The sequence below is a fragment of the Muscardinus avellanarius genome (assembly GCF_963383645.1).
Source record: "Muscardinus avellanarius genome assembly, chromosome: 1".
Lineage (NCBI taxonomy): Eukaryota > Metazoa > Chordata > Mammalia > Rodentia > Gliridae > Muscardinus > Muscardinus avellanarius.
Genome location: NC_137786.1, coordinates 207,445,899 through 207,463,361, shown reverse-complemented (window position 1 = coordinate 207,463,361; position 17,463 = coordinate 207,445,899). Strand labels below are relative to the sequence as shown.

The 17,463-nt window shown below is 47.7% G+C and overlaps 1 protein-coding gene across 1 annotated transcript; it reads left to right on the top strand.

Moving 5' to 3' along the window:
* Window positions 1-5,978: 5,978 nt before the first annotated feature.
* Window positions 5,979-7,665, top strand: LOC308273627 (uncharacterized protein C11orf91 homolog; the record flags this gene model as incomplete). The annotated part of the gene is made up of 2 exons (XM_080710869.1): window positions 5,979-6,462; window positions 7,580-7,665. 2 exons carry the CDS (start codon window positions 5,979-5,981, stop codon window positions 7,663-7,665), a joined length of 570 nt encoding a protein of 189 aa, XP_080566995.1.
* Window positions 7,666-17,463: the final 9,798 nt, after the last annotated feature.

Below are 17,463 nucleotides of genomic sequence, written 5' to 3'. Positions count from 1 at the left end.
GATGATGACTGCAGTGCGGAAATCATAATGAGAAAATTGGGAGATACTTCGATATCCTACCGATGCTGCCAGCGGGACCTGTGTAACCGGGAACTCACTGGGACGGCCACCAGATTTGGGAAGACGATGCTGCTGGTGGCCCCATTCCTGGTAGCAGCCTGGCACCTTCATCTCTAAGTGAACACCTGGAAGAATTCTCTAAGCTGCCCCCTTGCTATATTTTCCCCATTTCCTTGCTGCTGCACTCTAAAGCTTTTTAAATTTTCTAAATGTATCCTGTTGGGAAAGAATAAAGCTAGTTGAATACTTCAGATAAGAGAGAGGGACTCTGGGAGACTGGGAAGACCGGTCCTGTGCCCAGGGAAGGCCTGCCCCAGGGAGAAGCTGAAGAGCGAAGCGTGTGCGGCTCGAGTCAGCTACACGCTTCTCCCTCTGAGCTGCAGAAGACCAGCCTTGTAGTGTCAGCTTAAACAGATTCTCAGACCCATAGGTCTTTCCCTCTGCTTCCTTGTATGTAGTTAAATAGGATGATTGGTACTTGGGAGAGAGAGGTGATTCTTTTTAAGATTCTGTTCATGAAATGTGTTCCTAAACTTCTTAGTTCGGCTGTTCCAGATGTAGTCTGTCAATAAGGAGCAACAGGATTTTTTTTTTCACTATGGTGCTGGGGATCAAACCCAGGGCCTCACACTCGCTAGGCAATTGCTCTAAGCCTGAGCAATATCCCCAGCCCAAGCAATGAGATTCGTATTGCAGAGTGATTGGAATCACCGTTCTGTTCTCCACTAGAACATGTATGGCAGGGTGGGGGTTAGCTTTCCAGATGTCTGGGCATAGAAACACACAGGGCCTGTGTTTAGAGTGATGTCAATAGCAGATATTTTAGTGTCTCTGTGTCTCTAAATGTTGTATTGGCTTTGTTGTATTTTAATCAAAAAGTTTAATTGCCTAAACCAGGGGCACGTTAAAGGTATAGCCCCCTTCCTTTTTTCCTTGGAAAGGTGGGATACCTTAGCTTTGCCACAAATAATTAAAGAATGAGCATTCTATGCCACATGACAGGGAGTATTAGGTGTTCTTATTTTAAATGTTACTAGTTTGAAGACCCTGTGTGTGTTTCAAATGAATGCAGTGAGAACAACCCTTGGAGCTATCATTGGAGACTTTTGGATGCCGTCATTCATAGCAATGGATCTGCAAGCACATTTTACCTGTCTGCGTTCATCGTGTTCGTTCCTACCTGACCCAGAATACATAATATAAAATACGTTTTTAAGGGCTATTACCATAGTCAAAAATGTTAAAAGTTTGGGAATCTCTGCCTGTTTCCTAAAAACTGGTATCTACCTTTCAAGATCCAGCAGATCTAATGATATCTGTATTCCTATATTCTTGGTGACATTTAACAGCATAGCTTGACTTCTACAGATGAATAAAGAACATCTTTGTTAATTTAAAAAAAAGCTACATTATATAATCAGACAAATCAAATGTATTATATAATCTTCTAGACACCAGTGTAATCGTTATGCTTTTCTGAATATAAAATCTAATCAAATAGATAAGAGTGGTTATTGGTCCGGATGGATAACCGCATGTGAAGTGTGCTCAGTGGTAGCAACTGAAAGAAGTCTTGGGCAGAATCATTTGTTGTTGGGGTTGCAAATCAGTGTAACCACTATGGAGATTGGTGTGAGGTTCCTCAGAAACCTGGGAATGGATCCACCACATAATCCAGCTGCACTATTCCTGGGTATCTTTCCAAAGGGACTGAAATTCAGAATATTATAGTGTTACCTGCATATCCATGTCTATAGCAGCACAGTTCACAATGGCCAAATTATGGAACCAACCTAGGTTCCATCAACAGATGAGTGGATTACAAAATTATTGGATGTACACACAATGGAATTTTACTCAGCAATAAAAAAGAACAAAATTATGTCATTTGCAGGACAGTGGTGCACCTTGAGAACATCGAGTCTAGCCAGTCACAGAAAATAAAGGTCCATATATTTTCTCTCATATGTAGAAGCTGGGGAGTGATTGGGGATACCGGGGAGATGTCAGATAATGGAGGAGAAACCCCCATGGAGCGATGGAGATGACCTAGAGGAGGGGGGATAGAGAGAATTAATGAAGGAAACACTTTTATTGATGTGACGTACATAGGTGAGAATATCAACGCCAATCTGGATGCCATGTATGGGGAAGAGGAGGGAGCTGGGGGGAATCCTACCCAGTGCTGTATGTGCCTGTATGTCACCACCTCTGAACTGATGTGGGGCTACAGTGCACCAATAGAAATATATATATATATATATATATATATATATATATATATATATATGTGTGTGTGTGTGTGTGTGTGTGTGTGTGTATCAATGTTCATCTGTTGATGTCACTACCTAAATATAGAGAAACAGAGACTTCCTTATCACAGCCTCACATAGACTTGGTGTTCCATGCTTCCTATTGGCTCAGTACTTTTTCCTAATATCACCTATAATCCTGTGTTCCAAGGCAAATGACTGGTTATAACTCTTTCAATAGGATTTTTCTGAGGAAGTACTGACCATGCCCACAGCCAGAGGCTGAGCAGAGTAGCTCATATGAGCCCTAAGAAATACGAACTGACTTAGAACATTGAAAGGGAAAGGTCTGGTATATTCCTCTTATACCCTCCTTGTCAGCCCCATGACTAAGTTTTGTGTCCTGATAAAGTAAGAGCCTGCCTAACTCACCTGTTTGGGCCTCCTGAGAGAATGAACTAGCTTTATATATCCCAGTCCTCAGCCGGTCTAGATGATTTATGTACAGTAAGTCCCTTATCAGTGTTTAAAACCTACTAGCCCACAGTGGTTTCTTTTGCTTCTGAAAACATCTACTGCTCGTGGTTCTTCTGGCTAAAGGATTCTTATGCTGAGAAGGCAGAGCTGCCTGGAGGCCATATTAATTGTGATAAGGGTGCAGGACTCTGAGCTCCCTGTCTCACGTACATTTCCATCTGTCCTCTTACCTCACTTTGCTGAAGGGGAAACTACATTTGCAAAAGGTAGCTGAGTTGCTCAGGGCCGTCAAGGTAATATGGCCACAGGGTTCATGTTCAGCTCTGCAGCTGAGTCACTATTTACCCTGCCTGTTTGCACACCATCTTTGACATATGTCAGGCCAACCTTAGAAACAACTCTTGAATGAGACCCTCATGATTTTGTGCTTTGAAAAAATCAATTCCTGCCTTCTATTTGATAGCACTGTTGTTGTTACTGTTTTACTGGAAAGTTCCCCAGCAGCTTTACAGGACCTGTAAACTGAACTGAGGTTCAGGAAGTTTCATTCTTATAATCACATATGTGTCAATCCAGGGCCTGGTCCCAGTTTGAGTCAAAACCCCTGGCTCTTACTTACCACTACTGGCTCTATAGGGGTGGAAAACTATGGTCCCTCTACCCCCTTGGTTCTTGTAGCTGAGGCCTGTGAATTAAACTGACAGATTACCAGAAGAAAAGTTTTATTATACATGCCCATGAGGCCTCACAGGAAGGAAGTGATAACGCAAAGAAGTGGTTAGTCTTGAGAACTTGAATACTATTTTAACAAAGGTGATAAATTGTGGGGAAGTGATGACAACAAAAATGGTCTGGGTTTCTGGGGATAGTCAACTGTGGAAAGGCAAATAGATGAGGACAACTAGCTAAAGGTAGAGGTCACTTAGTAAGGTTTATTATGCAGACTCAAGTTAGTACCAACCCGAGATGAGTTGTCTTCTTTTCCTGGTGAAACGGGAGTTTCTTGAGAGGAAACCTGGCGTTTCCTGGAGATGAAACGGAGTTCCCTAAGAAGGAACTCGACATTTCCTTACCGGGTTCTTGTCTACAGTGAGCGAAGAATGACACCCGCAGACCTCAGGAAGGGGAGTAAAAGGTTTATTGGAAGCAGCAGGGAATGGGGGGGAGGGTGGCTGAACACCCCAAAGGGGCTGGAACTCTGGGTCCAGCAGCTGCCTTCAGGACAAAACTTGAGAGTAGCCCAAGCCGAATTGCCTTCAGGTGCAGGCTGCTTTCTTCCAGAGTCCACGGGATCTGCCAGAAAGGAGGTATAGGTCACCCCTAGGGGCCTGGTCAGTCTTGCTGTCCAGCAGAGGCCTTCAGAGTCGCCTGAGCCACATGCCCTCAGATGCACTCTGCCTTCTCTCAGGGCCAACATGACCTGCAAGAAAGAGAACAGCTCCCCAAAAGGGGAGGGGGTCCCGAGAGGGAAAAGCCCCAATTGCTGATCCCCAAGGGTCATTGTCCACAGCTTGCAAATCTGCTTTTGGTTAGGGTGACTTTGGGAATTCTGGGAAACAGCTCTCAGGATTGGCATAGGGTATTTGCAAGTCCTTTGAAGGGTCTCATTTCCTTTCATTCAGTAGGAGTGTCCACTTGCTCTGTGCTGTCTCCTGGGTTTGTTGATTAGTAAACAGATGGCTTTGTGAAGCTCTGGCCTTCTTATCTCTGAGCCTTTGGAATTTCAGGTATTTGTCACCCCTCAGGAAACTCAGGAAATTAACTTTTTTCTACCTATTTCCTTTCTATCTCCTCACTGGCATGAAATAAGGAAAAAGGGACATCTTCACAAAGGAAAATTTATGTTTCCTTTATAAAGGGAAGTTTATGGTTTGCTTTTAGGCAGACAGGAGACTGCTGTTTCTCAGTTGCTTTCACCTCTAAATAATACTTATGCCAAAGTGGCATATTTTATGGTGGCATATTCTGATCCCCTTTAGTTCCCACCACACAACAACACTGTTTTAAAAGTTTCTAACTTTTAAAAGACTCTCTGCTTTGTTGCTGAGTGTGTGTGCACGCACACGTGCACACACACACACACACACACACACACACACACACACACACACACACCACTCAGCCTGCCTGCACACACACATGTGTATACACCGCATTCATTTTTGGAGCTGGTACTGACTCTGATCTTTACTGGCCCCACCCTTGGACATTCATACTAATGATCTTGAGGCTGAGATTCTCAAGGAAATGTACTTCTCAGTCTATGACTAACACAGGATACTCGTATATAAATAAGCAGGAACTGTCCCTGGACACAATGTCCAGGTCGCTGAGTAAGAATGGGTTAACTATTTAGGTGGGTCTAGCAGGATTTCCTTTGGGTGGTTTTTTTGTGGCCTGTCAGCTCCTGATAATGTATGTGTTCAAAAGAGAACTAAACTGCATTTCGTAGAAAACGTTCTTTCTTCAAGGCCATTACTAACTCAGACCAGGTTCCCTTTTTCTAGCTCAAGGTAGAGGTCACTTAGTAAGGTTTATTATGCAGACTCAAGTCAGTACCATTCCCAGAGATGCGTTTTCTAAAATCAGACCAGGTTCCACTTTTCTAAAATCTCCCGTGACACTGCTAAGTTTGGCAGAAACTCTGCTAAGTTTGGCTCTAACAGCCATTCTCAACCAATTCTCTTCTCCGGGGCAGGGAGAAGGTTGCCAGAGAATGTTTTTTCTCTCCGATAAAAGGGTGAAGAGCAATTTTTCTTGCAGCCTTGGCTAACTCCTCGCTTCCCGCTTTTGGATAAGGATACCTCAGACCTGGAAACCTGCAGGACTGAAGGAAGGGCTTGGAAAGAGCCGGAGGGAATTATCTGAACCAGCGCGAATGTCAAGCCTAGGGGGCGTGGCCTCCATGAGGGGCGCGGCCTGACGTCAACGGGCGAGGCACGTTATGGGCGTGGCCTCAGGCTACAGAGCCCCGCCTGTCGAGGGCGTGACCTCCATACTGCAGCACCCGCCTGTTGGGGGCGTGGCTTCTGGGCCCTGAGCCCCGCCTGGTGGGGCGTGGTCGAAAGGAAAGGGCGGGGCCGCGCTCGGGCGGGGCGGGGCCTGTGGAACCAGAGAACCCCGGCGACGCGGGGACCAGCGCGAGCAGCTGGGCGCGGGGTTCCTCCCACGCAGCCTCCCATTCAAAAGATGCCGAAGGGGCGGCGCGGCAGCCAGAGCCCCACGATGAGCCAGCGGCCGGCCCCGCCCCTCTATTTCCCGTCCCTCTACGATCGCGGGATCTCTTCGTCCCCGCTCAGCGACTTTAACATCTGGAAGAAGCTCTTCGTGCCGCTGAAGGCGGGCGGGGTACCGGCTGGAGGGGTGGCTGGGGGTGGACCCCTGACCCAGGGGTCCCCCGCCCCGGCGCCCCCGCCCGGCCTCGGTCCCCCCAGTGACCGCCCCTGTCCTCCGCCCTGGCCCTCTGGCTTGGCCTCCATCCCCTACGAGCCTCTGCGGTTCTTCTACTCGCCGCCGCTGGGCCCCGAGGTGGCCGCCTCGCCCCCGGGCCCCGGCCCTGCCGCTCCCCGGCTTGCCTCTGCCTCCCACCCCGAGGAGCTGTGCGAGCTGGAGATCCGGATTAAGGAGCTGGAGCTGCTCACCATCACTGGGGACGGCTTCGACTCCCAGCGCTGTGCGTGACCGCGCCGGGGCCACCTGAGCCCACCCCCATGGGCAGCCCCACCGAGTGGCCCTACACTCACATCCAGCCCCCCAGTTCCCCCAGGGCCCAGACACACAACCCCATCCTGGATGTCAGCTGACTCCTTCCACATCACACATCTGAACTCCTTTGGTCTCAACTACATCCTGAGCCTTTCAGTAATCTACATTCCGAGCCCCACACTTGGAACTCCACCCACCACACCCCCATCCTGAACTTTAATCCTCCCGCACAGACATACTCCACCCCCACGGTCTCTGCTCCACTTTCCACAGACAGCCCTTATCTCTAGAGACCTTCAACTTTTAATATTCAGTCTTCAACTGGCTTCCCAAGGGAGGAGGGGAAAGTAGATGGGGTCAGTTGGGGTGTCCGAAGAGGAGCCCTTCGCTGAACGCCTTGGGATGTTCCGCTTTTTAAAGCTGGAAGGTAGTCTCCTGGTGACCCTGTAGACCCTAACTTGGGTCCTGAACTCTGATCTTATGTCAGAAGTGTTAGGGTTTTATAACAGTCCAGACCAGATGTGCAGATGTGGGCAGGGATCCTGTTGGTATGCCAACGGACACCCCACCACCACCATAGTTAGATCCAGCCGCACTACCAGAAGGCTCCTTCTGAGTATTCAGTAGCCACCGCTGTCTTATCACCTATTCTGGCTAAGGCTTTTTCTTCACTACTGGAGGAAGGCAGATGGTGCTAGAAAGACCACTCCAACTATTGTATACAGCAGGTTAAATGGGTGCTTATGCCACACAGGAAGGGGAAGCATAACATATCCTAAAAGCGGAGGCCCACCAGGCCATGGGAATGGTCCCCGCTTCATCGGATGCCCTGTAACATCCCTTTCTCATAGCTGTGGAAGGAAAACAATCCCCAGAGCACTTGGGCTTTTCTAACTCCTGCATTTTTCAACTAGACGTTGTCCTTTTCAGTGTGTTTGGGCAGTTACATTCTTTCCTCCTCCCATCCTGGATGACCCATGGGTTTAGGCTCATCTAAGAAGCACAACTGCTTCCCAGAGCTTCCTTTGGAGGAGTTGGAGAAAGCCCTTCTTTCTGGTACAGCTGTTTGTTTTGCTCTCCTGCAGATAAGTTCCTGAAGGCGCTAAAGGACGAGAAGTTACAAGGACTGGAGACCAGGCAGCCTGGAAAGAAGTCAGCCTCTCTCTCCTGAGGAGCTGCCCTCCAGAGCTGGGCAGCGCCTCCTTAGGTGTTAGTGCGTAGTTAATGTGCCCCGTTTGTTGTCATTTCAAAGATGGTTATTTTCTGTTCTGTATTTACTGCCGTTCGTGTTGCTCCCAGCATGCACTTCACATATAGTACCCACTTGTGTGGTAAATCTCCTGGTCTCTCTCCTCTGTGCCACTGCTGGGGGTGGGGGAGCTCCCTCACGGGGGCTAGAAGCTGCTGCTGGGCCAGCATGCAGGGTCTCCAGACACCAGGGGAGGGGATCTCCAACACTGTCACGGTCGCCCAAACCAGAATGATTAGCAGGAGGGAACTGGCAGAAACCAAGAACAATAGATATTTGGTTTTGCTTCTCTGTCTTTGCTTAGAAAGGTTCTTGGGTGACTGGAACTAAAACTAGATGTTTTCCCCCAAGTATGTTAAATCCTTGCAGGTGTTTGGTGTTTCGTTTGGGGTTTAAAAATACTTGGGGGGGGGGAACCACAAAACTCTCTGCTGATCTCATCAAAGCCCTGATCCTGCCGGGCGTGGTGGCGCACGCTTGTAATCCCCGCGCTTGGAAGGCTGAGACAGGAGGATCGCACAGGTTCGAAGCCAGCCTCAGCTACTTAGTGAGGCTCTCAGCAACTTAGTGAGACCCTGTTTCCAAATAAAGTAAAGAATATAGCCCAGAGGTAGAAAGCCCCTGGGTTCCACCCCAGTACCACCAAAAAAAAAAAAAAAAAGAAAAGAAAAAAAAAAAAAGAAAAAGAAAAGCCCTGATCCTTCCTAGAAATTCATTTACAACATTCAAGAAATACTTATCAAATGCTACGTGCTAAGGCCTCCTCCTAGGCTCTTGGAATGGGGCTTGGGGAAGAGACAGACAGGAATACTTTAAATAAGTGAATTATAAAATGGTATCAAGGAAGATGACTTGCTAAGGGGAAGAAAGGAGAATAGGATAAGGACAGTTGGAAGATTGAAGGAAGGTGGGGCACAATTTCAAATAGGGTTTCTTAAAGAGGTAGCATTTGAACAAGGTTTGGGAGAGGGTGAGGGTCAGAGTTCATAGCCCTGTGGAAGAATGCTGGAGGGATGGATGTTGCGGGAGACCCGGGTGCAGAGGCTTGCAGAGAGAGAATGCCAGCATTGCTTAGGGGCAGCAAACAGTACCGGTGACTGCAGAGAAAGAGGGGAAAGTGATAGGGTGAATGCAGAAGGGGCCATGCCTGTACAATCGTATAGTGGTCATTAGAGGACTTTTGGCCAAGGTGTGATATAAACTGCCTTGTGGGTTAAAGGTTCTCTCTTTAGCTGTGTTGTGAATAGACTGCAGGGATGTGAGCAAGAAAGCAGGATGAGCAATTAGGAAGCGGCGGTAACTAAGAAGCCACCTGAAAAATCATGCTGGTAGCAGTGGGTATGGGGAGAAACAACCAGGTGATTAAATACAAGGTTGCTGTGGTCTGAAACCAAGACATCACAGGCGGGACAGGTTTGGGGGAGAAAATCAGCTTAGTTTGGGATACAGGAAATTTTGTTTGGGTATCTGTTGGGTTGCTGAAGGCAGTATGAGCCTGGGGTTCAGAGAAAGGCCTGGCCTGACATGTAGCTATATTTAAAGGGTGAGATCAAATAAGACCAACAAGGGAGGGAAGGTAGGGAGAAAAAGAAGAAATACAGGTAGAACATCCCTAATCCCCAAAGCCAAAATGCTTCAAAATCGGGAACTTTAAGACACCACCAGTGGAAAATTCTACATCATGAAACTTTGTTTTGTGAACAAAACTATTTAAAATGTATAACTTTCAGGCTACAGGTAATAAGGTGTAAACAAAGCAGAAATGAGCCAGCCATGGTGGCGCGCGCTTGTAATCCCAGCATTCGGGAGGCTGAAACCGGAGGATCTTGGTTCGAGGACAGCCTCAGCTACTTATTAGGCCCTCTGCAACTTAGTGAGATCCGGTTTCAAAATAAATAATATTAAAAAAAAATAGGGTAGGGGGTGTAGCTCAGAGGTTGAATGCCCCTGGGTCCCATCCCCAGACCCGAAAAACAAAAAACAAAAAACACCAGAATTTTGTGTTTAGACTTGGGTCCCTTCCCCACAGTATCTCATTATATATCCATGTATTCCAAAATCTGGAAAAAAAAAATCCAAAATCCACGATACTTCTGGGCCCAAGCATTTTGAGTAAGAGATATTCATCCTGTACTGAGCTTTGAGGCACTCAAACATCCCGAGCTGAAGAGAAGAGGAACCTGCAAAAAAGAATGAAAAGGAGTGGCCAGCAAGTCACATGCCCTCGCTGCTAAGTAAAGAAAGTGTCTAGGAAGGAACAGCAGCTCTGGCGGACAGTGCCAGAGGCCGTGAGGAGCCGGAGTGCACTCTTGGATTTAGCAGCATGAGGTTCATATTGGTGAACTGGTGATCTAGCCAAGAAAAGTTTTGGTTGAGTGGTAGAGAAACACCTAGCTGTAGTTGTGTGTGTGTGTGTGTGTGTGTGTGTGTGTGTGTGTGTGTGTGTGTGTTACTGGGGATTGAACCCAGGGACATTCTATGTCCCCAGCCTTTTAAATTTTTTTAATTTTTACTTAGGGTCTCTAAAACCCTAAATCTTTTATTTTGACTTAGGGTCTTGCTAAGTTGTTGAGGTCCTCGCTAAGTTGTTGAGGCCGGCCTTGGACCTGTGATCCTCCTGTCTCAGCCGTCCAAATATTGGGATTACAGGTATATCCCATTATATCTGGGCTGATTTAGGGTAGTTTTATGAGAATTGGGGGGAGATGAATTGGAAAAGCTAGGTGCAGATTACTCCTTAGGGGGACTCAGTTGCAAAGCAGAGCCGGGAACTAGAGCAGTAGCTGGCAGGGTGTGGAGGGGGCGAGGGAAAGTTTTTTAAGCTGGGAGAAGTAACTCTGTATTTGTGGTTTGAGAGGAACAATTGAGTAGAGAGAAATAGCAACGATGCAGGAAAGTGTAGGAATTGCTGGCATGGCGTCCTTGAGTCAGCAGGAAGGGCGAGGTCTTCATCTATTTTGTGCTGCTCTAACAAAATATCACAGACTGGGTAATTTATGAAGAATGGAATTTATTTCTCATAGTTCCAGAAGCTGGGAAGACTAAGATGGAGGCACTGGTAGGTTAGAAGCCTTGTTTCTCTTTTTCCAAGATGGAGCCTTGAATGCAGTATCCTCTGGAGAGAATGAACATGTTCTCATGGGCAGGAGAGGAAAAGAGAGGAAACCCACTCCCACTCTTGTCTTGGTGATGTTAATCCATCCATAGATTAGAGTCTGTGACTTAAACACCTACGGAAGGCCCCCCTTTCAACACTGTTACACTGAAGATTAAATTTCCAACATGAACTTTGGAAGGGACAGAAAGACTCAAATCACAGCAAAGGCGAAGGGGCAGCTCACAGTAGAGAGGCTGGCTCTGAGGGGGTACAGATGGCCTGTTGCGGTAATAGAAGTTGCATCTGTGGTGTGTGGTTGCAGATGCTGGGGAGCAAGTTGGGCGGCGAGAATCCTAGAAGTTGTGTACATATATGCAAACATTTGTGCAGCAACTTCCAGCTTAAGGATGCAAACACCCATGCCTACAAGGCTAGAAATCCTGGAACTAAGTGTAGGGAGCCACGTGGAGAGCCTGGGGAGAGATACCCAGTTCCAACTGGCTGTTGCCAAGGGCGGAATGTGGACACAGGGTCAAGTGTTTCAATCTTTAGTAATGAATTTGGATATTTCAAAAATGCCGTGTGGATCAAATAAAAACCTCTGCTGTTGGCAACCTCTGCTCCACTTATGGGGACCCTCCCACTCTGGATGTGGATTCTGGGTCCTGTTTCCACTTCCTGGAAGATGCCAGGGTGGAGCCCTAGGCTGGTTGCTACTAGAGGAGCTCTCTTGTGTTCTCAGTAAGCTTCAAGCCTGCCTTTCTAGACATGCACAGGGGCTGGGGAATCTTATGAGGACAAATGAGAATAAACCTGGCAGTAGCAAAACCCGGCGCAGAGCTCAGATGGGGACAGAAATGTCCATGGGGCCTTGTTTCCCATTCCTTTCCCAGAGTCCAGATGGTCCCACCCAGGCTGTGCTCATAAAAGTGGCTACCTGCCAAGTCCCTACGTTTGCTGGGCCCAACAGAGGCAGTTGACACAAGAGATCTCGTTCAATACCATCATCTTGTGAGATGGGTCCTCCTCTTGGCCCATTTCACAAGGGAAGAAGCGAGGGCTCACAGAGGCCAGGTGACTAGTCCACAGGCACAGAGCCAGGTTGGAACTCAGGTCTGGAAGGCGGCCCCAGGCAATTCCTCTCCAGTGGGGCACAGGCGCAGAAGGGGCCCTCGGGGAGCCATCACAAGGAAACATCTGGCGTTTCTTCTGAGGAGTTCTGATCCACTCTCATCTCAAGCATCCCTTGGTGCTCTGGGAGTAAGAGGTGTGCTAGTCAGCTTTTTATCACTGTGGCCAAGATACCTGACGTGAACAACTTGGAATGGTTTCTTTGGGTCGCAGTTTCAGAGGACTTTGTCCACGGTTGGCTGGCTCCCTTGCTCTGAGCCAGAGGTAAGGCAGAACGTCACGGATGGAGGAAAGGTGCTCGGCTCAGCGGGAAGCACAGGGTTGGGGGCAGGGAAGGAGGGAGCTAGGGGCAAGATAGAGTCCCGGGGGCATGCCTCAGGGATTCACGTCCTCCAGCAATGGCCCACCTGTCTACAGTCCCCACCTCTTCCCATTCTCCATTCAGCTTTCAGCAGGTCAGTGCACTAATGAGTGCAGAGCCCTTAGGATCTAGTTGCTTCCCAAAGCCCCACCTCCTCACACTGCTGCACTGGGACCACGCCTCCAGCACCTGAATCTTTGGGGAACATTCCAGAACCAAGCTACAACAGTGGGCGACAGGCCAGGTCATTAAGGACGGTAATCCTGGTGCCTTCTCAGCCCACACATGCAGCAGCAAGTGCACTGGTGGTAGGACCCCGCTATGGGTCTCCTGGGACAGTGCAGAGCCAGTCCTCCTTGGACAGCTGCACCAGGCAGCCACTCTTAGATGCCATTCACACTGATGGTCATCGGCCCGTTTCCTGCAGACCAGAGCTGGAGAAGACAAAGAGGTTCATGTCCCACTGGTACTTGGGAACTCTTACAGAGGGGCAGAGGCCTTGAGCGGGCTCAGTGGGCATCAGGGCCTTGGAGACAGGGGGTTGGCCCTTGTGCCACCCCTATGGCACACATCCTTCCAACCCAGGCTTGGCTTCTGGGTCTCAAGGTACAGAGAAAAATCTGGAAAGGACCAATGATGAGTTCAAGTCCCTTGAGGAGCATATAATCAATAGGACATTTCAGACAGGATGAATACATTTGGGAGATCTATTAAAGAGCATGGTAAATATAGTTAATAATCATATATCATATACTTTATTTTTTATGTTTTTGGTGGTACTGGGTGTGGACTCCAGGGGCTTTTCTACCTCCGGGCTACACTCTCAGACCTATTTTATACTTTATTTGGAAACAGGGTCTCACTAAGTTGCTGAGAGTCTAAGTAGCTGAGGCTGGCTTCGAGCCTGTGTGATCCTCCTATCTCAGCCTCCCAAGCACAGGGATTATAAGTGTGCACCACCACGCCCGGCTATCATATACTTTAAATAAAAATCGCCTGTACTTGTGGACAGTTTCTAGGTATCATGCATACAGTTAAGCTTTTCATGTGACCATCTCGGTCCTTGTAGGGTGAACTTGTAGGGTGGGGACTGCTATCCTCCTTTTCCAGGTGGCCCAAATCGAGGCGTCGATAGGTAAAGTGATGTGATTGTGTCATTGCAGCTAGTTAATAGGAGAGGTACCAGGCAGACGGAGGGCTGATGCCAGAGCCTGAGTTCTTACCCGCTAGCCACAAAGTCCCCTGTGCGCATCCTGGATGGAGCTGTGAGGGAGTGTGGATGGGGGTAAACTAGGTTCCAGCAGGAAACAGTGACATATTTAAACTGGATAATCTGGAGAGAGTTTAAAATAGTGCTATGAACTGAATATTTATACCCTTCTTTATTTTTTTTTTTCCTTCTTTTGGTACTAGAGATTGAACCCAAGGCATTCTACCTTTGAGCTACATACACTCTCAGCTTTTTTTTTTTTTTTTTTTAATTTTGAAACAGGATCTCACTAAGTTGCTGAAGCCAGCCTCAAACCTGTGATCCTCCTGTCTCCGCCTCCCAAGTTCTGGGATGACGGGCATGTGCTACCACACCTGGCTAAATTCCTATGTTGAAACCTGATCAGCAACATGAAGCGAGGGACTTTGGATGGTGATTAGGTCATGAGGTTTAGACACTCACGGATGGCATCAGTGCCCTAAAAGAGGCTCCAGAGAGCTCCCCCACCCCTTTTGTCCTGGCACCATCCAGGAATCAGGAAGCAAGCCCTCATCAGATGCGGAATCTGCCAGCACCTGGGTCTTGGGCTTCTCAGCCTCCAGGCCTGTGAAAAAGAAACCTGGTCGTTCAGAGGCCACCCACGGATGGTGTCTTTTTGTCGCAGAATGTGTGGACAAGGCATAGAAAACCACCAGCAGAGCTGTTGCAAACCCAGGGCTGTAGGTAAGAGTGGAGGAAGCAGGAGACAGAACCCAGCGGAAGGCCACAGCCAGTTTCAGGGATCTTGCAGCCAAGGAAAGGAGGGGAGCATAAGATATTGTAATAGGTGTGAATGCTGGTAGCCATGGGCTTGGGGTCAGTGCTTCCCACAACTCTCCCAGGGAGCTTGGGCTGGCAGTATTATGGTATGACAGCCAAGTTCCCAGGAGGCCCTACGCCCAGACACCCACTCACTCCTCCATCGCTCGGCCCAGCTTTGGTCATAGCACCTGTTATCAGTGGTTGGTGGGATAGGGAGCCCAGTGGAATGGAAGAGGCTGTTCCCCCAAAAGAAAGGATGTGTGGCAGGCGAAAGCCCTGGGGATGGTGATGGGGGGGGGGTGTCATGTACTAGGACCAGCAGACAAGGGCAGCGGCCTGCTTGGAGCTGGTCTGCATGGCTCCTAAGAGCCGATTGTTTAGTTTTTGAGAGCTTTGTGAGCTAGTCATTGAATACAATAATTATTAAAAATTAAACAATATCAACTCACACTTACACTAAGTGTAAAATGAAGGTATCAAATATTCACAACTCACCACTCCCGAAATATTTTGCTACGTTTTCTGTTTTCTATGCTCTCCAGGCTCTTTATGGCTCTTGTATCTGCAGAGTAGAAATGATCTATAATACTGTGCTTGTGTGAATTTCCTTCTGATGAGGTCATGTTGGCACCCCCAAATTGGCCACAGTGAGAGTACTTATGCCACAGGTATGGCAAATGTGCAAATCAGAGTTGTCTCCTCTTCTCCCAGGAGTCGGTAGTTAAACGTTTACTAGCACACGACCAACCGAACGGGGAACAAAAGTACTACTTTATTTGTGACTGAGCTAGAGAGAGTGTTGCTTTGGAGCAAAGTTTGGCTGAATTTTGTCAAAGAAATTTGCTTCCTCTGACCTGGTTAGATGTGTGACAGATAGGAAAGAAGAACCGGGTCCTCCTCTGCCCCATGAAGACAGGCTGACCCAGGTCTCCCTATCCCATGGACTCAGGGAGAGGAAGGAACAACACACAGGTCCTGACTTTTCAGATGTGATAGACGCCCGCTGCTGAGACAGGGCCAAGGAATGTCCTGGACCCTGGCCAATCAGATTAGTAACATCTACATTCAGGAAATCAGGGTAGAGGGTGAGCAGAGATAGGAGCCCAGGCACGAAGGCTGAAGTTCTCTCTCCTCTAGTGGCAACTGTTTTGAACAAAACCTGTTGCCAACCTGAGAGAAAACGCAAATGGCTATTTACATAGGATCCTTTTGTCTCTGCCCTGTTAGCCTTGAGAGAAATATAGATTCCCAGTGTGATGGGGAAACCTCCCACTACCTTATCCAAGTCATCTGCATCCACGCCATGCGCCAAAGGAACCAGACAGGACTGGTCTCCCATGGGACCTGGCCTCTGGGAGCAGGAGGAAGAAAAATCTAATTGCTGCTTTAAAGCTTTCCACCCTGCTGGAAGGAAACACTATATTGGCGCTTCAGATCACACCGGCCTTGTCCCTTCACTAGTGTCCCAAATCTGTCACTCACCAGACATGTGACCTTAGGGAAGTTACCTAACTTCTTTGAGACTCTTTCTTCATCTGTAAAACGGAGATGGCTCTCCTAGGATGGATGGTTGTTGGGTGGGGGTTTAACAAGTGATATGACAGATGTGAAACTTCCCTGGACTTATCAAACAGTGGGGACCCCTACAGAAGCAACAGCCCTGACAATGTAGGGGGTAAAAACTCCTTGTAGCTGACGTTCACAGCATCATCAGCCTCTTTAGGTTTATAGGGCAATTTGCCTCAAGATTTCTGGTCCTTAACAAACATTTTGCTATTGATGGGATCCAGCAGGTGGCAGCATAGAATTACAAGTGTGATGAACTATCCCCCTCCCCTTTTCCAGTCTCCTCACATCCAGGGCTGACATTTCTCCTCTGGTTCATTATTATCTAGAAGAAAATTCAATCTGGACACCTCTGGGGAAGGTGGAGACACTGCGGCCAGTGCAGGCAGCCATTAAAAGATAACAGAGGTGCAGCACCTGGCCTTTCTGCTGTAGGTGGTTGTCTGCCTAGAGCACGGAGTATATTCACCCCAGGCAAATGTGTTCATTTCAAAGATGGTCTCAAGGTGGAAGGTTCCGTTCACAGGTCTAGAAGAAGCTGAACTGAACTCATTGACTTATTCCTGGAGTCTGGAACGCCAAGGTCAAGGTAGCAGCTGATTTGACTTGATTCTTGGTTGGAGCTCCAGTGTCTCTTACCAATCCCATCGCGAGGGTCCCACCCTCATGACCTCATCTAGACATAATTATCATCCTAAGACTCCATTTCTGAATCCCGTCATATCTAGGGTTAGGGTTTCAATAATATGAATTTGAGAGAAACACATTCAATACACAGCACAATCTACAATGTTTTTGTTTTTGCAGGTCTGGAGATGGAACCCAGGGGCATTCGACCTCTGAACTACACCCCCTGCCCTATTTTTTATTCTTTATTTTGAAACAGGGTCTCACTAAGTTGTGGAGGGCCTCACTAAGTAGCTGAGGCTGTCCACGAACTGCAATTCACCAGTCTCAGCCTCCTGAATGCTGGGATTACAAGTGTGTGCCACCACACCCGGCTTTACAATGTATTTCTAATTGTGTGCATGTTTCTGCTATTTATCTACCCAGTTCCTATCATTCAAGTATATATCTATCTATGTAGATTATTGACTATTTGTTTATGATGGTCTACATGAGTTCTATACAAAAGAACTGTTGGCAATGACAGAAATGTCCTACATCTGTGCTCTTGAATATGGTAACCATTAGCCACATGGAGCTATTGAAATTTGACACGTGGCCAGTGCAACTGAGGAACTGAATTTTAAATTTTTTTTAATTATTTAAATTTAAGATTAGTAGCTGGGTGTGGTAGCTCATGCGTATAATCACAGTACCTGGGGGGCTGAGACAGGAGGATTGCAGGTTTGAGACCAGCCTCAGCAAAGTAGTGAGACTCTCTGCAACCTAGTGAGACACTATTTGAAAACAAAAATAAAAGAGGGCTGGGGATGTAGCTTGGAGGTAGAATGCCTCTAGATTCGATCCTGAGTACTACACACAAAGAAAGAAAAAGAAAGGAAGGAAGGAAGAAATAAAAGAAAGAACAATTAAATAGCCAGGAGGGGG